At 46.6% G+C, this 23,383-nt stretch overlaps 1 protein-coding gene across 3 annotated transcripts in view; it reads left to right on the top strand.

Moving 5' to 3' along the window:
* ETF1 (eukaryotic translation termination factor 1) overlaps positions 1–11,017 on the top strand; it is a 29,151-nt gene extending 18,134 nt beyond the window's left edge. For all 3 annotated transcript variants that reach the window (XM_075102223.1, XM_075102225.1, XM_075102224.1), the window contains 7 exons: positions 2,646–2,784; positions 3,723–3,913; positions 4,431–4,560; positions 5,341–5,496; positions 6,080–6,144; positions 7,359–7,506; positions 8,925–11,017. In XM_075102223.1, the coding sequence (XP_074958324.1) occupies positions 2,646–2,784; positions 3,723–3,913; positions 4,431–4,560; positions 5,341–5,496; positions 6,080–6,144; positions 7,359–7,506; positions 8,925–9,007 (912 nt within the window). In that variant the 3' untranslated portion in view covers positions 9,008–11,017. The remainder of the gene's footprint in view (positions 1–2,645; positions 2,785–3,722; positions 3,914–4,430; positions 4,561–5,340; positions 5,497–6,079; positions 6,145–7,358; positions 7,507–8,924) is intronic.
* Positions 11,018–23,383: the final 12,366 nt, after the last annotated feature.

Here is a 23,383-nt window from a genome sequence, read left to right as displayed (position 1 = left end):
GTGGATTACACTAGTCCTGACTGCATGAAGTCAGTTTATTGTGTCTAAGTCTGTTTTTGGCTCTGGCAGTTGCAGAGGTATCAATATTTGTAGTAGATGACTGACTGCCTTTCATGTCCATGGCGTTCACCATGATAAACGTATGGACTGAGACTTAACTGCCTGTCATCAAACCCGTATGACATGGGCTTGACAGGCCCTTCAGATATGTAGTTCTGCTTGCTTGCTTGGATCTTTGGAGCTCTGATCCATGATTGGGTTTCAAAGGGTAGAAGGAGTACAGGAAGGAAAGGCATGCTTGTTGCGCAGGTGAGGTACATCCCTATTATTCTGACTCTCACCAAGGATGAAATCCCAATACATCTTTAACCTAACAGGAATAACGAAACTGCACAGGTACAGCTCTTGAGTTCTGCTGAGCCCACACATCCATAGGCAACTGAAAGCAACAGGTAAATAAGAGAATTCAGGAGAGAGCCAGAGGTGCAAAGCTAAGGGAGATATTTGTCCCTGCAGTTGATGGCAGTGTGTGGGCAGTGGTAGGCTGCCTTCTGCCCTATGAAGAAAGGGATTACTTTGGTCTTGGCTGCAACTACTGCCTCAGGGCACTGACTCAAAACAAAGTAGCTGCTGCCCAGTGGGCTGTTCCCAGGAGGCGGCTGTAAATACACTCTTGCTGGTGTGTAGAATGGCTCAGCAAGAGAGTGGCAATAACTTGAGAGGAATTTGTAGTAATTGCTACTACTGATTATGTGATTACTAACAGCATCTTTCTCCATGGGCTGTTTTTTCTCCTGTGTCTTGAGTATGTGATTGTTTTACTTGGTATTGTCTGCACTGCAGAATCAAATCTAGCTGTAAAAGCCTACTGTACGCTATCTTGATCAACAAGATGTTAGCACCAAAGTTCTGATCTATCTCATTTGGTGAGCAGACAAATAATGTGATCTCACCTTTAGGCTGAGGCTGCAAAGGGGAAACTCAGTCCAGGCTGAAGGAACAGAATAAAAGCAATAGTCCCTTTTTTGTGCTTGATAGGTTAAACAGTGGAATTGCTGACATAAAACTAATGAAGGGGAAACTGGGGGAATCACTGATCACTGGATACATTATTAAAATAAGAGAGAATCAAGAACATGAGAGCTGTAGTCATCTGCTGCCTGGCAAGAGTATCTGATAAGATTTCCTCTAGATATTTTATTGCCTGTTTGAACCTGAAGTAACTTCCCAAGAGAGATATGAACCCTGATGTGTGTCTGAAGGGTAGATTTACAATAACTTACTTTGATACCTTGGCTGGAGCATTCATTCTAGTCACACGATTTGCTTGGCTCTGTCCCAGTTACATAGATTGCAGTGTAATATGCCACTTCCTCCTCTCATTCATCCCACTACTGGGGAATTAATACAGAATATTTTTTTTACCCCATAGATTCCATTAAACCTTAGTGTCTGTTCTTGAAAGTTGTAGACTTGGTTGTGTGCATTTTGGATAAAGGTGACTGATGGTTTCTGTTCTTTCTATTCAGCCCAGTAATCAAGCTGGCAGGCATGCAGGCAGTTAAAGGTCCTGTGCAGTAAACCAACACCATTGCTCTTTTAGTATTAAACTGGTGACTTAAAATAATCTGGAATTGGACAAGTTCTCCATCCTGCTAATGTGGTGTTGCCAGCCAGAAAGAGGATTCTTGCTGTTATGTTTATTGGGCATGTATAAGTGAATTGTGTGTGTGCTGAGCATGCCTACCTGCTCAGGCTGCCCATGAGGGAACAGTAGCTGACAGATTCTGAGTAGCGTGGAGTTCAGGTGTAGCTGTGGATGTTCCACACCAGGGCTGGGCAGGAAACTGGACAAAAGTAACTCAACAGCCTTGATACTAAGCAGTGCTTTAGTTATTAGTCAACTTAAATTACCTTAGAGGATGAATTTTGCTGCCGCCTTTAAAGGGAAGAAAATTGAAGGATAACTGAATTTTCCAACAAATATTGTGGGTGTCTTCTCTATAGCCAGTTTTACACAGGGTAATTACTGCTGCTGTTACTTAATTCTGCTTTGTAAGGCTGAATTTGTCATAGGCACTGTAGATTTCATCATTTTACCTTTGGGACTTTTTGAAGTCAGCAAGTGCAGCAAACCAGTATTTGCGGTAGTTGGCAAGTTGAAAGCCTGTATTGGTGCTTTGTAGTACAAAACCGAACTGACAAATAGCCTGAGCAGTGAACTAAAAGTTCTCCTTTCCTGGCTGGAATGCTAGGAAAACTACTCTTCTGGTTTGCCAGCCAGAGAGGTGATGCAGCCTTGTAGAGGTGTGATCTGTTTCACTTAACACTTTCCAGAGCCAGTCTTTAGGGTTTTGCTATTACACCTGCCTGTGATGTCATGTGATGAACTGGTAATGCTGTGAAAATAGTTATCAAGCTTAAACATTAGCTTTCTTTCTGCTTTTGGCAGCATTGTGCGAGATAGTCATCTGGGATAGTCTCAGCTCCTGAATCTGCTGCTCTTCTTGTTTATTTATAAAAAAACAGCAGTGGCCACCTACAGAACTAAAATTTATTGAGATGTATTGTTTCTGGTAGTCTTTCTGAACCACTGTCCTTAATAAACTGGTGCATACTGCTGACAACATGGTTTTCTGTTCCAGGCTCTTACAGCACTGCTTTCCGACGACAGCAAGTTTGGCTTTATTGTAATAGATGGTAGCGGTGCACTCTTTGGCACTCTTCAAGGAAACACAAGAGAAGTCCTGCACAAATTCACTGTGGATCTTCCAAAGAAGCATGGTAATGCACTAGTCTCTCTCTAGACTGTTTGCAGCAGAGTATTGCAGGGTGGGATGTGAGGGTAGAAGCAGGGAACTTGGCTTGTAGGAGTTTAGCTCTACTCAATTCTTTGCTTCCCTGAAATCTGACAACAAAGCCTCTAGTCTGTGCCTTCTGTCAAAACTAATGAATCACCATAATATGCAGTTGATCTTCTTAAAGTGGTGCTTTTTATTTCTTGGTGCATTTGACCCTTTACTTGGTTTTGGGATAGTCTCAAATGGCAGAAGTAGTAATACCACTTGGTAGTGTCTTTAAAGTTTGCATCTGATGGTGTTGCATGCAAACCACAGTGAAAAGCAAGAAATTGTTCCTTGCAAGAAGCACAGAAGCCTAATGGAGCAAGCAAAATTCTAGTTCCACTAAGCGATGCGGTATTGTAGTGAGCTACTGATGAATTCAGCAAATTGTCTGTTAGCTACTCCTGGTTTACCATCCTTCTCTGTAGATGAGGATGGGACAAAACAAAATAGGAACATCTACCCCAGTAAGTTTCTGCAGCAGAGACTGCTGGGATGCATTGCATCAGCAACAAAGATATGTGAGGCAGTGTCACAAAGGAAATGGCTTTTAATGAAGGTACAGGACATAAAAAATGTGCACAGATGGTCAAAACTTCTATGGAGAGTTGTGAGTCCATATAAAAAGAAAAAAAAAACCCTCAACATTCTCCTCTATGGGATACATGGAGAAAAAAAATCTCTTGCTGTGAATGAACAATCTTTATTTGCTTGCTGTTTCAATCAGTGCCCCTGGCTTTGCTTGTGGCAAACTAATTCTGAAGGCTGCATCTGCCCTTGACTTGAGTTATTCAGGGCCCAGTTGGGACCTTGTACTAATAACCTTCCTGAAATGAAATGACTTCCAAATGGCTGCCTCACATCTGTTCTCTTGTAAAGGTAGAGGAGGTCAGTCTGCCTTGCGTTTTGCTCGTTTGAGAATGGAAAAACGACACAACTATGTAAGGAAGGTAGCAGAGACGGCTGTGCAACTGTTCATTTCTGGCGACAAGGTGAACGTGGCTGGTCTCGTTTTAGCTGGATCAGCTGACTTCAAAACTGAATTAAGTCAATCTGACATGTTTGATCAGGTGAGTGGCCTTTTCTGAGCAAAGCCCAAACATTTAAACTGTCAGTAGTAACATGGTGATAGTAGTAGCTCTTGTATAAGATGTACTCAGGAAGAATGTAACTTCAGTGTCTTAAGTAATTTGATCAAAACTAGAAATCCGATGTATCCTAGAGAGGTGTCCCTTTCCTAATACCTCCTGCAAGGTATTTCTTTTCTCAGTAACTGTACTAATAAGAAATCCATCCTCCCCGTTTTGGAATTGGTGTTCATGTTCTTTGTGTTCCCAAATCTGAACTAGAAGCTTTACTGGAATTGAAGTCCACTAAACCTAACCTCTGTGGCCCTGTTGCCTGAAAATTGTGCTTCAAAATTAAGTATTCAGAGGTCCCCCTGACTCAGAACCTCTGCTTGCAAGCGAAGCGAAATACATTAATGCTGTGACTCTTGCCAGGTACTTATTCTTGTGGTATTATGAAGTAGCCTTATGGCAGTGCTGTGTAATACTCTTTTTCTTGTCTCCTCTTTTTCTTGTTTAGCGGTTGCAATCCAAAGTGCTCAAACTAGTTGACATTTCATACGGAGGAGAAAATGGATTCAATCAAGCAATTGAGTTGTCAACTGAGGTCCTCTCCAACGTGAAATTCATTCAAGAGAAGAAACTAATAGGTATGTGACTATATGCTTAGCCTTCTCCTGAGCTAGATATTGCTTGACTGAATGTGCTGATCTTGCTTAAGACCTCCTGGTAATGCCTTTTGTGTGCTGCCTCAGCCCTGTAATGCTTTGAGATGAGCAGAGCATGACTTGTAGTGATTCCTTCTGTTACCTGGACACCTTCTCAAATGCTGCAGAACTTAATGAGACTTTAAGGAGTGGGGGGTTTTGTTGGTTACACACACACCCCATCCGCCCCCCTCCCCAAACTTCTTGGGTCTTCTCTGTTTAAAGATGAAAAGATAATTTCAGGCCTTCTGGTGACATATGGGTGGGAGGGGAAAAAACCTGTCACCATGATCACCAAGGTGAGAGTTAAGTTTTACTTTGTTTTAAGATGGCAGTAGAAATGATCCCTTGTCTGATGTCAGCAGACACACGTTGCTAATTTGAAAGCACAAGAGTGCAATAGTAACTATAGCTACCTCACACTGAAAAGAATGATGTTTAAATAGTGTCATCTGGTGGGTTAGTCCCATCGATTGTTTGATAGTGAAGGTAAGCCTTTCAGTGGAGTGAGATTCCTGATGGGACAGTGTTAAATGGAGTTGACTTTCTGCCAATGAATGTTCTAAATTACATGCCTTGACGTGTTATCATATCCCTTGCTTCCTTCAACAGCATTGCAGTCTCCTTTTCCAGTTTCTTCCTACATTCAAATCAGGTTTGTTAAAAACCCATGTGGCATGATCAGTGTTCATGACAATCTCCTTCTTTGTATCCTGGCTGCAGGACGATACTTCGATGAAATCAGCCAGGACACGGGGAAGTACTGTTTTGGTGTTGAAGATACACTAAAAGCTTTGGAAATGGGAGCGGTAGAGATACTGATAGTCTATGAAAATCTGGATATAATGAGATACGTTCTGCACTGCCAAGGCACAGAGGGTAGGTGGCGCTTCTGCGAGACCAAAAGGTCCGTGAGTGTTTAACACAAGCAGTCTCACTTGGACAGGTTATGCTGGAGGAACTCCCTAAATTTTTAAGGGTTTGGTCAAGGGGATTTTATGTAGGCAGGTCACTAACTTGCAGCTTCCCAGCTACTCTGGGGGAAAAGTCTGAAACTAGCAAGCCTCCACTCTGGAGAGGAAATTGCAGTGTTGGGGTGGCAGCTTGTCACATAACTAGTGTGAAACCTGCCTTTCAGTTATGTAAGTATAAATGTGATACCAGTGCATTATAGAGGGGAGACTGACTTGACTGTTATGTCCAGAAACACAGTTCTTACTGCCTTTAGACAAACTGTATGCCTATAGTAGGACCTCTGCCTTTTTTGGTTTTGGCACTATAGTTTTTCTCTATTGATGTGCCCCGTTTCGTTTCCCATAGAGCTTCAGCTAGAAAGAAAGGTATTGTCAATGACCAAACCCTCTGTGTTGTAATTGCTGGCTGTGGTCAGCCTCTTGCTGTCTTTAACCTGCATCTGGTAGTCTTATCCAACCTAACATTTTCTTTTTCTCTCCCTTCTCAGAGGAGAAGATCCTGTATTTGACACCAGAACAAGAGAAGGATAAATCCCACTTCACAGATAAAGAGGTATTTCAGCTTTGGGGCTAGTAGATTTATTCTTGGTGTACTGGTGCAGCATTCTGAATATCTGAGCTTAGTTTGTTGCAAGCACATGAGCATGAGATGACACTTTTGGCACTCAGATGAGGCTTCAAGACGGTAGCCTGTGGCTCTTCTTGTCACCTTCAATGTAACCCCTGGATTCTAGATTTGCTTTTCTCCAGTCTTTCCTGCTGCCAATTCCAAGGTTGCATAAATGAGTTGAAGTGGCAGGCAATATGGGGCCTTTGACCACCATCAAACCATCTGCTGTAGAAGAGTTCGGTAGCCACCACACAACATGCAGGCTAAGGTCCCAAACCATTACTCCCTGCTTATTGTGCACTGATTTGGTCAGCACAAAACAACTGTGAGGCTAGAAGCTATGATGTGGATATAAGTCCAAGGGAGTGTTTGCTTCTAGATTTATTTGAAATGTGGATCTGTCACTCACTGCCAGTGAGTTTTCTTGCCTGTACAGGTCAAAAAATCTTGATGGGGCTCTGCTACTTGCCCAGCAGAATAAGCTGGGCAAAAAAGTCTGTCCCTTGCAAAAAGGGTGGTCATCTCTGTTTCATATTAGAACTGTCAGGGTAGCCATTTCCAGCTGCTTTCCCTCCTGGTGGGGTAATGGCTAATTCCTTCTGTGCACAGAAGGTTTACAGTGTTATCTGCAATGGTGTAGTGTTTCTATGCCAATAATCACTTGACCTTCTACTTATAAAACTATGCTTCTTGCCTCTGTATTTGCCTAGATCAGTATTTCCTATAGTAAACACTGCCTGGTTAGATGAGTGGTGATGGACTCTTTGCAGGGTATAAAGCAAATCTAAAGAAACAGGAAAACCTAAGTGTAATAATAAATAAGGCATTTCCTCTCCTGCTTCTGCACTGACTTCTATAGAATGGAGGCTCAAAAGAAGGCCTGTCAGTACTTAATTTCTTAGCACCAGGAGCCTTCTGCTTGTGCCAGCAACTTGTCTGATACAGATGTGTCAGGAATGCCTACCACCTGGACCCTGGCAAGTGTGTTGGGCTGCTCCAGACTATGGAGCATGAAAGCTTGTGTCTCTGTCTTAGGACTGGAAAGATGGTGGTGATATTTAAGCCAAAGACAACTCTTGGTATGAATTTTTCTCAATACCTAATATGCGGTGACCGTAACTTTTAAAATTTTTTTTCCCCCTCAAATGTCTACATAGACTGGCCAGGAACATGAACTGATAGAAAGTATGCCCCTACTGGAATGGTTTGCAAACAACTACAAGAAATTCGGAGCAACATTGGAAATTGTTACAGACAAATCACAGGAAGGATCCCAATTTGTGAAAGGATTTGGAGGAATTGGAGGTAAACTGCAAGAGAAAAAGGGGGGGGGGGGGCGTTAATGGTTGATTTAATCTGGTGCCAACACAAGTGAAAAACTGAACAGATTAATCTTCTCTTAGTCACCATACTAGTTTAAGAAACTATCATGTTCATCAGGGGTGTCCAGGTGAATTCATTCCATATTCAGGGAGATGCTGCTGCATGGGCTATCAGTTTCAGACTGTGTTCCTCAGATCCCTTTGTCCTTCGGAGTGCTCAGAGGGTTGGACTGTCCTTCTTTGCAGCTGCTGAATTTCAGAAGGGCTGTGAATTGCTTCACTCTATCTGCACAGTTGTTTTGTGGCAGAGCATGCCCTGCTGTGTAGAAGTGGTGTATGACAAACACCAGCCTAGTTTCTGAAGCAGCTGGATATCTGTTACTCATCTCTCAGAACTTCCCTGTACTTTGCTCCCCAATCTTCTGCATCTTTTCAAAATAAAAGTATTTTTAGCACAACTTCATGGAGAAATGAAGCTTCTGAAATCCTTCAGTCCTTCTCTTAGCTGAAACTGGTCAGTGAGTTCAAGCCTGGCAGAGGTGCTGATAGCTCATGTGCTTCAGTATGACAAAAATCATTAGCAGGGTAGAGCAAAAACACCTGCCATGCACCTTATTCTCCCCAGACTAGTGATTCTAGGACAAAGCTGTTGCTTATTTGCTGATAAGCCAATTGTTGCTACTTAACTGTGTTTAGGTTGATGGATGTAAAATGAGGATGAGTATATTGTAAAGAGGAATTTCTTGGGGCCAGAGAACACTGATTAGAAGGAAACAAGCTTGAATTGTTTGGCTACACAAAGAGCAACAGGCTTCTAAGTTTTCAGGGTTTATAATGCCAGGAGTCCTTCCTGTCCTGCCAGATCCAGCCTCTTTGCATGGTAGGATACTCTTTGCCACCATTTTTCAAGTCTGCAAGGACTTGAAACAAGCTAAATACTCCTTGAATACCCTTCATCTAAGTAAAAGTTTCCAGGGGTAAAGGCTTTCCAGAAACCCAGGTTGGTGTTTGGGGTGGGAAGAATCCAGCAAGACAGCTGCTAAATATTGCTTTTACTCCATCGTAAAAGTTATTTCAGTGCCAGCTACTGATAGGGCTTTGTCTGAGCTGGTAGGTTTTTTTGGAGCTACAGTCGTCCTAGAATAGGCTCAGCTTTTCCAAAGGAAAGCTGGTCTGTGTTGGGCAGGTAGGTATTTCTTCCTTTTGGCAATAAATTACATCAGGCTGTGATGTGATGTGGCATTTTCACTCTAGCCGCATGTCTGTGAAGACTTGCATACGGGTGCTAAGTCAGCTTCTGAAAATTTAATTGAGAAACTCCTGATGTGCAGATGGGGCTCAATAAATGGCTTAAAGTGCTCTTTGAATTTCAAAGAAGCTAAAGCTTGTTGTTTTTACCAGGTATCTTGCGGTACCGAGTGGACTTCCAGGGAATGGAATACCAAGGAGGAGACGATGAATTTTTTGACCTTGATGACTACTAGGTAGTCGACCTGGGTCTGGCAAAACGTGCCTCGCCCCTCCAGCATCCAACCCAAGGAGCAAACTCATGGTGGAAAACACAACAGATCCCTGCCTTAGAATTGGAACATTTCCAGAACTTGATCCACAAGCATTGGATATAAAAAAGCAAAACCCTACACTTTGATTTGTCATAGTGTCAGTACAGCAGCAAACTACTAAGTTCCTATATGCCACTTCGGACTAATTTAAAAAGAATCCCAGTTTTTACTTTTACTCAATGGTGAAATTGGTTGCTCTTGTATTTTATGAAAATGATTTTTTTAACCTTCATGATACATTAACTGCTGTAAACCTCTTCCTTCAAAAATTAATAGAAGTAAAATCCTACTGGTTTGTTTCTTTTTACTTTGATTGGAGAAATCAATTGCTGCATTTTGCAGCAACGTGACCCATTTACATGGCATTCTCAGCTTAGACTGCAGAAGAAATGTAATGAAATTGGAGCCATTTATTCTCTTCAAAAGAATGAGAAGGCACTTACCTAGAGTGCTAGCCTATAACGTGTGGCTTGCAAATTCAGATGGTTTGGGGAGGCTTACCAGCCAAACGTGCTTTAATCTATTTGCAGAAGCACTGCTCTTACAAACTAGGAAATGCACTTCATTGATTGCAATGAAAATGCTGCTGAAGTCTTGGGCTTAATTTGGATTTGAGTAGTGCAGCCTTCAGGATTTTTTTTTCAGTCTTGATAAAAATAAACACATGATTTAAGTGAAGTAAGGTACACGTCGCTTTTTGTTCCTCTTTTTGCTTTAGGACTGCGTAAGGTTTCCTTGATTATGTGAATTTGAACCCACAGTTCTGTAATGGAAGCGGGTATTTTACAGGAATAATTAGTAAGCGGAGCCCTTGACTAAAACCTTAGTACTGGTGCATTTGGAGCACTTGATACTAAAACATTGAACGTTAGCACAACCCACTGGGGATGTCCATCTCCCAGCACTAAGGCTGTCTTGTATTGGCTCACAAGTGTCCTGTAAATCTGATGCTGAACTCTAATGTGCCCTTAATGGGTTAGAACTTCTGGTTGCATCAAGACTCAAGAAAGCTTTTCGTCATGCCTGCTATATAGAATGCATTTCAACTTACTAGAAATGGCTAAGAGTTTTTCGGGTGGTCTTGCAGGCAGAGGGTGAAGTGAACATTGGCACGAGATAATGCACAAGTCTTGCTTCTTTTTGGGGGTTATGGGTTCTCTGGGCACTCTGACATCGTGGTGCCTGGTAGTTCTGTTCTTCACTGGCTCTGTCACTCCTGGTGCATTGGTCAAAAGCAGCTGCTGTTCCAAGTTGCATACCTGCCTATTTTTCGGATTATCCTGTTTCACTTGAACAGAGGGGGAGCTTGTCTTAAAATTTCTGTCATGCTGTCCTTTGAGGTCCAAAATTACAGTTATTGTGAGCAATATAATTTGTAACCCTGGTTTATAAACTGGCAGATGGCTTTGCTGCCATTTTCACATCAAAGCTGGAATCTGTCACAAAAGGTGTGACTGGGTCTGCTGCAGGTCTCTGCAAACCCAGGTTTGAGCACATTTGCGGTCTTCACAGCGGTATGTTCTGGATTTTGCCATTGTAAATGGGTCTAATGTGACATGACAAGACCAGAAAAATTGGATGTAAATTTACATTTTTGAATATACTGCTTGTTGTTTCACATGATACATTAGGGTATGCAGCTCCTTTTTGTAGTTTTTATTTTTACTATTTAAGTTTGGAAATGATGCCAAATTTTTGTATTTCTTTAATCAATGTGTTCTCTTCAGTGATATATATTGCATTATATATTGATGTGTATATCAATATATACTGATATGTATTACACTTACACATACAAACACATTAAACGGGGGTGAAAAATCCTAGCCTTTGCATACTATATAGCCTCTGCAGAGAGATCCCAAGCAGTGATATCTTGGTGTTGTGATGTACAGAAATGGAGAAGAGTATTAAACCATATTTAAGAATATAGTATGGACTCCTGACTTATTTTCTTTAGTCTAGGAAACACCTGCTTTACTCTCAGCTCGGTGCCAGCTTCAGGTCAGTACTTGAGTATTGAGGTAGCTGTTTCATAGTTGGGCTTGAACACTTTTTTCTTCATTATACTGAGTTGTTCTTTTAAGCTGTAGCAGAAATCAAACTTCAGAAGGCAGGGAAACACCCCAACAACCCAAGTTCAAAAACAGTTGTGCTGTGAAGGTTACCTGAGGTCTTTTGAAAAGCTGAGGCAGATTAAAAATACCCTGCAGATGCAGAAACCTGCCCTCAATATTCCAGTCACAGAACACTGGGGTATTTCTTTAAGAAGCCTTTTCTACCCTGCCTCTTAGTGTGGGACAGATCCTGAACGGAAGTGCACTTGCTGCCTCAGCCTGCTGCCTCTGGTTTCTCCTATGTCCAAGCTAGATGCATCAATAACTTTACCAGAGAGGATCTGCCTCCTCCTCTAGCTGGGAAGGTGATATGTAAAAGACATCATTAATATCAAGAATTTTAACAGATGCTTTAAATCACCTGCCAGTTGGTCCTGCCTAGCAGTGATTCTCTGGCTGAAGCTGAGCATCCACCTCATGCCACCATATTGGAACAGAGCAGCGTGCGGGCCGTGTTGCTGTTGCCATTACGTACAGGCTCCTACAGCCGTAGGTCTTCCTGGGAGCTTAAGCAGATTCTGGTTTTTGTTCCTGCTGCCTCATGCTGTCTTTGATCTGCAGTTGTAGCAAATGGGAGAGCACGGCTGGCGATCCTTGGGTCTCTGGGTAGCAGGAGTTTTGGAGATGAGATGATGAGATGTTTCTGCTGGAACAGAAATAAAGAATGATACACAAAACCACTTTGCTGCATGTATCTCATGCTGTCTACAACCTCGGTATGCAAAACTGATCACCATTCAGTTTGTCGTGCAGACAAAAGCATCAAGCTGAGATCAGCAGAAAATATTAAAAAAAAAAAAAAATCCCATCTGTCAGAGCACATCACAGGAGAAACTATTGCTTGCAGAAGTCTACCCATGCAGTCTCAGCAGTTGGTGTAACCAGGCATGTGGATGTATATTGTCTTCAGAAAAATACAAATATTTCTCAGTTAACCCTGTACTGGCAGCAACAGCAAACCTGGTTTCTGCTTTTCAGTTTTGCATTCCAAGGGAAGATGGGGAGCAGTGAAGCCTGACTGCTGTGGAGGGATGCCCAAGAGCTGTCTAGTTCTGTGTCACAAACGCTCTGCACCAGACATGCTTGGAAGCTGTTTTTTCCTCACGTACTAATCATCTTGGCTGGTTCTCATGTCTCTTCCCCTTCACGTTCCAGTGAGAAAACACAAGGGTGTCTAGTCAGCAGAGCAGCCGCTGGAGCCGTGTGCTGGGGTCGCCTGTGTGCGCATCTGGCTCCCTCCAGCTGGCTGACTGCAAAGGTGCTTGCATCTGTAACTCCTTCACAGTTACAGAAAGAGGAGGCCACTGGAGAGAAACGTGGTGAAACTATTTTCTTCCTTATAGCTGCCAAAAAAAAGGTTGTTGGGTCCTTTTAACCCTTCAGAAAGCAGTTTCTGTCACAGGCTTGGTTTTGTCCTGCTTGCAGGGGTGCCATGTCAGCGTTTAGATTGTCTCATATTTCAAAGTGCTGATTCAGTTGTCCTTTTTCACATCAAATATTGCAGTGTGTTGAGTGGGTTCTGCCTAGTGTATAAGCACAATCATTGCCTTGCAGTGTTCTCATGCAGGAGACTTGACCACCTTTGGCTCTCTGAACTGCTACAACATGGAATTTGGGAGTTCAGTGGGGCCTAGTCCACGTGCTTTCAGACAGAAGTGATCAGAGGATGCAGGTTTGTATCTGAAAGCTAGGCAGGATGGTATTCCACTTGCCTGCTGTAGTGTGGGCTGAAAATAATTACTTCCTCAGAAGGGATATGATCTTGATTAGCTGGAATTAAGAGAATAAATAAAGTGTCGTTTCTAGTATGTCACATGGGTGTGCTTCTGTGCATCTCAGAGAGGTTTAAAGCATGCCCAGAGGGTCCTGTCCCTGTGCCGGTCCACACCTGGACTTGGAAGCTGCATGCTGCTGGGCATGCACCGCTGCAGCCGGCTGCGAGGAGGCTCGCAGGAGCGGTTGTAGCGGATGATCAGCTTCTGCTTGCTGTCTGAATGCGTTTATTTCTTGTGCCAAAGGGCTTCAGCTCTTCTAAATGTATCAACTGTGTGCCATATGCCCTTGGTAATTCCTGCTGAATTTTTATTTTATGTATAGTAAGTCCATACCACTCTTACTGCATTCCTGTTTGATTTTAAGTTGGCACCATATGCTCAGATACTCTGATAATGTTCTTTTTAAATACTACTTTTTGTATAGCTGTAATTAAAGACAGAATTTGCCCTTTATAACTTGTTATTTCGGGAGCTGGAGCCCGGCCTGCGCTGTTGTTGCTAGCAGGCTACAAATGCCATTGTCCTGGGAAGCCGAGCGCAGCCGGCGGCGCTGAAAGGCAGCTCTGGAATTTTACTTGGCTATTTTTAGTTGGTGGTGAAAAATTGCACTTCCAACACTTTTGAATCTTTGTCAGTGCTTAAATAAATCAAAGGGCAAATCCTGACTTCTTGCTAATGAGCAGGACGAGGAGGTGACCTTAAGAGGCTGTGGAGGCTGAGCTGGTGAAAAGGTGAGGTGTGGGTCGGCGGGAAGAGCTCCAGCTCTGCCCAGCTGGGTGCTGCCTTGCTTGGAAGGGGAAGGGGCTGCAAGGGCAGCCGTTACTATGCTGGGGTGGCTCCTGGTTCCTTTCTCTTCTCCCGGTGCCCCTTTCAGGGCAGGTTCCCCTCATTTCCCTCGGCTTCCCTGGGTCTCCTGTGTAGCTCCATGGTGGTGCTATTGGTGTAGGTCTGTTCTCTGTCGAGCCATGGTGGTGGCTACCCTGGACATGGCGGCTCTTCAAAAGCTGGGATCTGGAGGCAGGAGCTCCTGAAGGACGCTGTTTGTAAGTCTGGGGGGCTGAATATCAAGCTGGAATGTTTTCGATTATTCCCTTCAACCCCAACCACCTCCACAGCTGTAAGGCAAAACCAGCTTCTAACCTACAGTTTCTTCTTTCTAATGCTAGGGCAGGAGTTTCCTGAGAAGCTGCTTCATCTCTTTGGCCACCAAGTTTCCACGCTGGCACAAAGAACCTCATTCTCTGGCAATAGGATCCTCACAGCTGAATTTTCTTGTCTTGGTGTTCCCTGCCATGTGCTTGGAGAGCTCCAGGCTGCTGCTGCTTTGCTGCTTTCTTTCCCTGTGCTCTGACTCCAGGACTTGGTTTGAATGGGGAGACCTTTAACTAGGCTTCATTGTGGCTCCCATAGCCTCCAGTTACCCAAGAGCTGCTCTGCACATCGCTTAGGCTCCAACAGGTCCATGGAGGTAAGATGGTACTAAGGGCAATGGCTCCTGGAAGGAGAAGTGCAGTGACCCTGGCCATGTGCGGGCTGTGCAGCTGCCAGAAAATCACGGCCATCTCCAAGACACCCTGAAGTGTCCCCAGGGGAGGAGACCCACAGCTGGCTCCAGCCGGACTGACTGCCCATGCTGATGGGTGCTGCACAGCTGAGCACCCTGGGTGAGCCCGCAGCAGCGGGCTACCACAGCCAGTGTGCACTGCCTGTCTGCCAGCTCCTGCCCTGCCCTGCTCCTGGGGCTGGCAGCTGCTAGAGTTGGTGAGCTGGAGGGTGCTGCTGGATAGTAAAGCCCCAGCATCACAGTAGAGGATGCAGCACAGTGGGAGATGGTGTCGGGAGAAATCAGAGGTGGCGATGACTTGCTGTAGGACCACTGATCACCAACAGTGATCCCATTACACTCAGGATGCTGTGGTTCAGTCCGTCGTACCTGCTGTTGTCGGTGCTGAGGTTCCCCCACTCCCTTCAGCCCACCGAGCCTGGCTGCTCCTCTGGGGTTATCTGCCCCTTTTTGGGATTTGCCTGGGTTTGGAGTCAGGGCGCTGTTCTGAACATCTGTGTGTGGGGCCCTGTGCTGTGCTGGGAAGCAGCTGGGCCCCCGCAGCCCCACGGGAGGCTTGCCCTGCCCCTGGGCACAGTGCTGGGTAACCCCTGGGCACAGTGCCACAGACAGAGGAACTTCACCCACACTCACAAAATCCCTCTGGTTCTCTCTAGCTGATATCTTGGGAACTGCTTTCAGCCCAGTTTGCTGTAATTTAGTAGAAAAGTTCCTGAATGCTCCTGTGTTGCTGCTCGTGCTGCTCCTTGAAGCCCCCTGGGGAATGCTAAACACCGAATGATGTTTAACTATCTGATCTTGTAAAAGGAATTGCTCTTGCCAAATGTAACCTCATGCCTGCGCCTCTTGCTTGAGCATTTCTCCCCACGTGCAGCCACGTAAAAGCTCTGTCACATCTCCTCTCCATCTTTGTAGACTAAACAAGCCAGCTCCTTTGGTTCTTCCCTGGGGATCACGTTGCACCGCGAGTCTCTCCCCTGGCCGCACGCCTGCTCGAGCATTTCTCACTGCAAGGGGCTGGGCACAGGATCCAGCCAAGGCTGTGCAGGGCGCTCAGCTCACACACTTCTCAGCCACGGGTGGTTTTAGGATGGTGTTGGGGTTGCACAGGAGGACACTGACTCGGTGGACTGGTGTGCGGGAAGGACACGCAGAGTACAGACCTCGGGCCACAGACACTCCCAGTGCGGGGGATCCCGGTCATGGGGTCCCCAGCTGCTTTCTCGCTTCTGGTGCCTGGCTGAGATGGAGGAGCCTCCCTCCTGCACCTTCTTGCTTTTTTCCTGCTGATGTGGTGCCTCCAGCTGGGCACGGGGAGGCGATGCCACAGTCCTTATCGCTGGGTATTTTGTGGGTATCTGCCTTTCAGCGCAGCACATGGCTCCCACGGCTCCCAGGTTGCTCCTCCAGGCTGAGATCTGAGCTGTGCTCAGAGAAGCCGGAGCTGTTCAGATGCCTGGAAACATCCGTGGTTATGTTAGAAAAAGGCAATTTAGTAACCAAATGAGATCCTACAGGTCACAAACTAAATGCTGCCTCCAGAGAGCTGGGAGTATGCTCCCTGGCACTGTTGGAGGCTTTGGTGCCTTCCCAGGACCATTTGGCCCAAGACAGACCCAAACCCATGTATGCCAGCACCGAGCAGCCATCCCCCCAAGCCAGCCACGCTCTGGATATCGGCACCTACCATGAACTTTCAAATGCTGCTCCCTGAATTTGGAGCCCCTGCAAACCAGCTGCCTGGGCGGGGGGGCAGTCCATGTTCTGCAGCTTTCTCCACCACCCTCATCACCCCTTGTTCTGCAGGATGTGGGCATCCCTGTGGCTTTGGTGGACATCAATGGATTGAAGCCATTTGGGTCAGCAAGCAAGATGGGAAAAGTTTACTTAGAGATTGTCTCTGTTTAAAGAAAGGATTTTCGTATCTATTTAGTGATTTGCAAGGTTTGCTCAGTGCTTAGCTACACAGAGGTATCTGGAGTAGTCCATGGGACCCCCACCATGGGGGCAGGCAATGGGCACAGGCAGAGGGACCACTCCCGCTCCTGAGGCCAGTTTTCATTAAGAAAAAAACTCCAGTTCTACACTGCCCGCAAGGACCGCCCAAGGAAGCTCCCACTGACTCAGTGCCTGAGGAATGCGGCAGGTAGCCAGCTGAAAGGACAATGTTCATGCTTTGCATACAAGATAAAGCATGAGGACTTTGCTTGTGAAACACAAGCATCAGAGGTGTAGCAAGCAGTTGCCGTAAGCTGAAGTTGGCTGCCTTCACTCAAGCGCTGCTTGGGAGCCAAGAACATATTTCTGGAGGGTGGGGTGAGAAGGGAGGATGTTTTAAACCTGCATCACAGGTGGCAGCGGGCCCTCGGGACTGCGAGCTGCCAGGACACCTCATGTACCTCTGTGCTGGGGTTTTTGCTGTCATTCCCACTGTCTGTCACACAGCGAACGTGCCCTCTCTCTTCCTCACCCCTCTGCCTTTCTCCACGCTGACTTCTAGACTCCACTTAACCTGCTTATTTTGTATGCAGGGATGGATTTTGGGTGCATCTGTGGCCGAGTAAATCTTAAACGTCTCCTTCTGTGTCCTCTGTGCATCCTGGGTGTGACCGAGGTCTGTGCAGTTTTCCTGAGCACATTTAGGGATGGCAAAGACATGCTCTACAAATCCAGGGAGGACAGGGGACTGTCCTTCTGTAGGCACACCATTGCGTTTCTCTGTCGAGACAAGCCTTGCTGCACTTCAGCCTGGTTTGGTTTAATGCCTGGGTCATGCTTGTTTGCTAGAGCAGCTCCAGGAGGAGTGTCCCAAGGGCATAAGGAGGGCGCCGAGGCAGAACATGCGTGTGCCTATGGTGCAAGGAGTGTCAGAAGCCGCCCCCCAGTATTGGCTTGGAGCCACTCCAGCACATCGGGGGATGCTCCATGTGGAAAGGGCAGATCCCATGGGGCTGCTCTGATGGCTCATTAGTTTTCGTGTAACATCTTATTTATCTTGAGTATATCAGAGCTTATTCTTGGAGAATGCAGGGGGCTGGGTTCAAAAGACTGATACACGTGGGAGGTGAGTGGAGATGGTACCAGGGCCAGCTCTTCTGCTGTGAGCATAGCTGAGGGTAGTTTAAGTTAAATTAAACTTATTCTCCTGCCCTTTTCCGTGCTGAGGTGGAGATCCTCTCACTGCTGTGGTTTGAGAGGTGCCCATGTGCCACATCACCCACCATCTCATCCCCTGCAATACAAGCTACCAGGGATATCAAAGAGCTGCCGTAAGTATGTAAAAGTACACCTGAAACTCAGAACTGCTGTACCTAAGCCTCTGTCTGCAAAAAGCTGAATTTCCATTGGTTTCTGGCCAGAGGGAGGGTGTGGAGGTTTCCAGGGCTCTGCATTGCTGTAGCTCAGGGGGCTCCCAAGTGGGCTCCTGAAGCCCAGGCTGCACTGCCTGGGGCAGAAATCCAGTCTGCTGGGTGCCAACTGGGAAAGCAGGGTTTGGGGGGAACCCCAGGGCACTAAGTCCACACAGTTGCAACACATGATAAAAAATAACCTGAAAATAAATTCTGATTAAAACCAACAAAAGGGCTGGGGCTTTCCCTTTCACTTGCAAAACCAATGGGTGGTTTAATGCCTCACTGCCCCAGTACTGGGAATAAACAATTGCTTTTGTTCTCACTTTCTTGCTAACTGGTTAACTGAGCTGCTCGTAGTCTCTTGCTGTTTTGCTTAGGTAGGTGGATGTGCCTGAAGGGTGCTGCATTGTGAAGCAAGTCTGTTCATAGCTTTATTGTCATCTCCCAATTGATTATTGGCTCCATGAGGCTGTCTTACAGTTGGCAGGACACCAGCTTCCCAAATGTCACCTCCTCCTGTGCAGGACAGAGCCACCACTGCCTGCCTTCACCCACAGGAGCTACTTTCCTGCTCTTACAGTCAAAATTGTATTCTAAGTATGTTGTCTGCTCCCAGGCAGTCCATTGTCAACTCTTCTGTCTTGCTGATGGGTCTGTAAATTTAATTAAATACTGAGGACTGAGCTTTGCTGCATATTTGCCATATACAATCCACTTCTGGAGGGCAACAACCAGGTAACTGCGCAAACCTAAAGCAAAGCTGGGAGCACAGCGAGCTGCTGCTTGCCCTATGGTCTGGCACCTCTGCCGTTCCAGCAAGGAGAATTCATTACACTGGGGGTGAATATGGTCAAGTTCAAGCTGAGCCGAAACAAGCTGAAACCAAGAGAAGTCCTTTGGGTTTGTGGTCGGCTGATAGCAATGGCACTGCCGTATTTGGTGCGTGACAGGGCTGCATTGCAACCTGCCTCGGCACCAACAACTCCAGGCTGAGCTGCAGTAAAGAATGTTTGGTTCTGTTTTCAGATGTTGAAGTGACAGCAAAGTGGAGGGTGATGTGCCAGGCGAGGGATGAAGAAACCTTTTTGTCCCATCTGCAAACACAGGTGAGAGCCCTGGGAAGGCTGCAGAGCAAGGCTGGCTCGGAGGTTAAAGCAGGGATTTTGGTGCTGTTTTCTTTCTCTCCATCCAGCACAAGACGAAAATACATTTTAATTTCTTAAGCATCCAAAATATGCTGAAGGTGTCAAGAGAAAATAAAGACATTGCTGGAATAACCTGACAGCGTGTATACTGAGAGTGTTTGCGAGTACAGAAACAAATGTATTGCAGACATTCAAGGCAGGAAATAATTAATTAGAAGGGTGCATAGGGTTTGGGGTTGGTTTTGTTTTGTTTTTTTATATTGGGGCACCAGAGCTTTGAAACAGCATTTCAGTCACCCCAGGGTGTCTCTGAATGGTGCAGATAAGTCAGGAGAGAAGCTGGGCTGGGAGAAGATGGAGCAGGGGCCAAGGATCGCCATGGGGTGCCTGCCTGCCTGGGGCAGCCCCCCTGCCAAGGCCAATGGGGTTTCTGGCAGGGAAGGATGCATGCAGTGGGGCTGGGAGATGCTGAGCCACGTGATTCCCCATACCAAGCTCACACAAGGGGCTGCAGGTAACTCTGGCCTCGGAGGTGCTGTGCAGGGCAGCGCAGCTCCCACCCCAGAAGTGCAAGCAATTGTTTGAACAAAGTGAAATGTTGTCAAAAACCTCAGCTAAAGGGGTGCTACAGTATGTAATAGTCTCAGGACTGGGCAGCTCTGGTGAACCAGCTGGTTTCAAATACGGTTTATTAAAATTTGGGGTTGTATTCTTAATAATCAAAAACTGACAATGTCTAAACTACACCCAGTTTGCAAATATCCTTCTGAATTGTATGAGCTGACCTTTTTTTTTTTTGGTAGTTTTCATGTGACAGGAAATGTATTCCATTTTCAAGACCAGGTCCTGCCGTACAAGGCGGCTTTTATATTACTGGATTCACCTGCCTGTGTATGAAAAGAGCAATGATGTGCTGTTTTCTTACACCTGAGAATGGTTTCTGGGTTTTTTGGGAGACCTGAGGAGCGGTGCAACTTGTCTGACCTGGACGAGTAGAAGACAACAGGGTCTGTGGAGGAGTGTGAAGGAAAGCAGTGAACCTGCAGGATGCAGAGGGTCAGATGTTAAACCATGCTTTGGAATGGGATCTTCGGGCTTTCTGATCTTTGGACCACAAATCACGTCCAGCTTTATCATGTGGGATGTGTCAACTGAAGCAGCACAACGTGAGTGTTGCTGGAGAAGGTGAGCTGCAGCCATGAGTCTGTGCTGGTTTTGGCTGAGAAGGGGTTAATTCTCCTCACTGTGGGGGCCAGCTACCTTTCCAGCTTCCCGCGCTCTGCCGCGTGGCGGGGGGGGGGGGGGGCTGGGCGGGGCAGGGCCGTGGTGGGGGCGGCTGACCCCGACTGGCCAATGGCAGGTTCATTCCATACCATGTGACACCATGACCAGTATATTGAGGGGGGGCAGTGGCAGCGCGGGGGCGGCGCGGCGTCGGGTCGGCGGGCGGCGAGCGGCTGCGGCGCGTGCGGTTCGTTTCGGCGGTTCGTTCCCCCTCTCCCCTCCCTTCCCCCCTCCCCCGGGGCTTTGCGCCTCTCGTTGTTCCCCTTTACATTGCATTTCTACTGTTGTTTCTTTTAATTTTAATTATTAAACTGTTCTTATCCCAACCCACGAGCGTTACCCTTCTGATTCTCTCCCCCATCTACCGGTGGGGAGTGAGCGAGCGGCTGTGTGGGGCTGAGCTGCCGCTAAACCACGACAGTCTTTTTGGCGCCCAACGTGGGGCTCAAGGGTTGGAGATAACAACAGCTGCTGGTCACAGCACCATGTTGTCCTTTTTGCAGTTGGTGTTAAAAATCGGTGTTGGTTGTTTGAGTCTGCTGTGTTCTGCTGTGATTAGTAATGTTTTGCCTACAAGATTTGTTATACAAACACTCGTTTTCAGCTTTATCTGGTATTTGGGGTTTTTGCTGAAACCGTTACTGTACTTCGGATACCACCTTGTTGAGGCGATTAGCAATTATACCTCCTCCTCTGAGAGATTTTATATGGAGGAAATACAGAATAATACCTTTGCAACTTTGTTCTATGATGTCTGTGCCTTTGTTACAACAACGTTTTTGTATCTTGAACATCCTTGGGTGGTTAAGGTGCACTTATTGTTAGTTTTTGGGCATGTTGTTTTGGTTTTGACTAAGCAACTTAAGAATATCACCCAGAAATCTGCCCCGAGGCTTGATAGTTACGAGTGGCAGGGCATGTGGGATAGCATGGGCAAATACCTAGGGCAGTGGGCACCCCCAGTGTTTTGGAGTTTCACCCCCGAGCAAGTGCAGAATCCTAAAAAACTAGTAGAATATTTGGAGAAAGTATGTTGTTACGCTGGGAACTCCAGAGAGACACAGATAACTGCAACGTGCTGGGGTCTGGCCCATGCATACCGAGCCCTGCTCAACAGTATTCAGTGCCCCCAGGGGGAAGAGAATGTCTCTGGATTGAAATGCAAAGTGACTGGCACTGCAGACAATCCAGCCCTGACAACAGGCACTGCAGCCACTCAAACCCCCACAACAAGTACCGGAGCTAGCTCAGAAAATAAACCCGTACCAGTATCAGTTGCCCCCATACACAAGACGAAATATTGGAAGCGGACATCAACTCGTTTAGAACGGGATGATGGAGAACCAGGGCCATCGCGGGGAGAGGAGGGAGAAGTAATAAATGAAATAGAGGCCACCCGATCCCTGTCCTTAACTGAGTTGCGAGATATGCGAAAATATTATAGCCGTCGTTCAGGTGAGCACATTGTGACCTGGCTGCTCCGATGCTGGGATAATGGGGCCAGTAGCCTGGAACTAGAGGGAAAAGAAGCCAAACAATTGGGATCCCTTTCTGGGGAAGGGGGCGTTGACAAAGCAATTGGAAAAAAACCACAAGCCCTCAGCCTCTGGAGGCGACTCCTGTCTGGAGTGAAGGAAAGGTATCCCTTTAAAGAAGATGTTACATATCGCCCAGGAAAATGGACAACTATGGAGAAAGGCATCCAGTATCTAAGGGAATTAGCTGTGTTTGAGGTGATTTATGGTGACCTGGATGATCAACGGTCATCCAAAGATCCAGATGAAGCCGAGTGCACACGACCCATGTGGCGGAAGTTTGTACGGAGCGCACCATCTTCGCATGCAAACTCATTGGCAGTGATGTCCTGGAAAGATGACGAGACACCAACGGTGGCAGAGGTGATAGATAGACTCCGGGATTATGACACAAATATCTCTTCCTCGCTTGTCTCTGCTGTGGAGAAACTATCCCAAGAGGTCCAGCAACTCAAAGAAGATCTGTCCTACTCCCCACCTCGACAGAGCAGTGTCTCAGCTGTTAGGAATAAGCGTCCTTTGGCTCAAAGAAGGGGATACACCCCACGGGCCACCCTATGGTTCTACCTGCGTGACCACGGAGAGGACATGATGAGGTGGGATGGCAAGCCTACTTCAACCCTACAGGCACGAGTACATGAACTGCAAGGAAGAACAGTCACTCAGGGAGGCTCTTCCAGGAAAGCTGCTGCTCCAGTTTCCAGCGAGCAAGTCCCCAGACAGAGGAGTAGAAGCGCAGATTTTATTTCTAAGTGTAATAGAGGGACTCCTGATTCACATTTACAGGAAGTGAGTTGTGACTGCCATGATCAGGACTAGAGGAGCCCTGCCTCCAGCCGGGTGGAGGAAAGGGATAACCAGGCTTACTGGACTGTGTGGATCCGATGGCCTGGCTTTCTGATCTTTGGACCACAAATCACGTCCAGCTTTATCATGTGGGATGTGTCAACTGAAGCAGCACGTGAGTGTTGCTGGAGAAGGTGAGCTGCAGCCATGAGTCACAGAATCCAGGCACCGCAGCTGGCAGCCCTCTCACTGCCTGCACCTGCTTTTCCTCTTCCTTTCTCTCTTCCTTATCTCCAAATCTTTATCAAACGAACAAAGCCACAGGAAAGAAAAACTGGGGTGCTGGATTGGTCGGGAACGTGGGTCCCGACCAAGCCCTGTGCGCTCTGTGGGCATTGGGTGCCCCATCGCCCCACAGCAGCAGTGCTGCCTGTGCCATGAGCCCCATGTCCATGTCCTCGTGAGCCCCGTGGCCATGCGAGAAGCAGCCCTGGGACAGCCATGTGGGTTTTGCTGCTCCGTGTCCCGTGTAGTCCTATGGCAGGCGGCACCTCCTCCTTCACCCAAGGATGTGGGGGCTTTGCACTGATATTTTTTCTTCTTTATTTACAAATAGTGGTATTTTGAGCCCCACTCACTCCTAACCTTGTTATTTTCGGTGCCGTGGCAGAGCTGGATAAGGACTGGCTGCTTCCGTTTGGGTGGCGCCAGAGTTAGTGCATCTGTTACTGGGCAGGGG

Source organism: Phalacrocorax aristotelis, chromosome 8 (assembly GCF_949628215.1).
Source record: "Phalacrocorax aristotelis chromosome 8, bGulAri2.1, whole genome shotgun sequence".
In the NCBI taxonomy this organism is placed as follows: Eukaryota; Metazoa; Chordata; class Aves; order Suliformes; family Phalacrocoracidae; genus Phalacrocorax; species Phalacrocorax aristotelis.
Note: the sequence above shows the minus strand (reverse complement) of the source record. Positions and strands in the feature narration are given on the sequence as shown.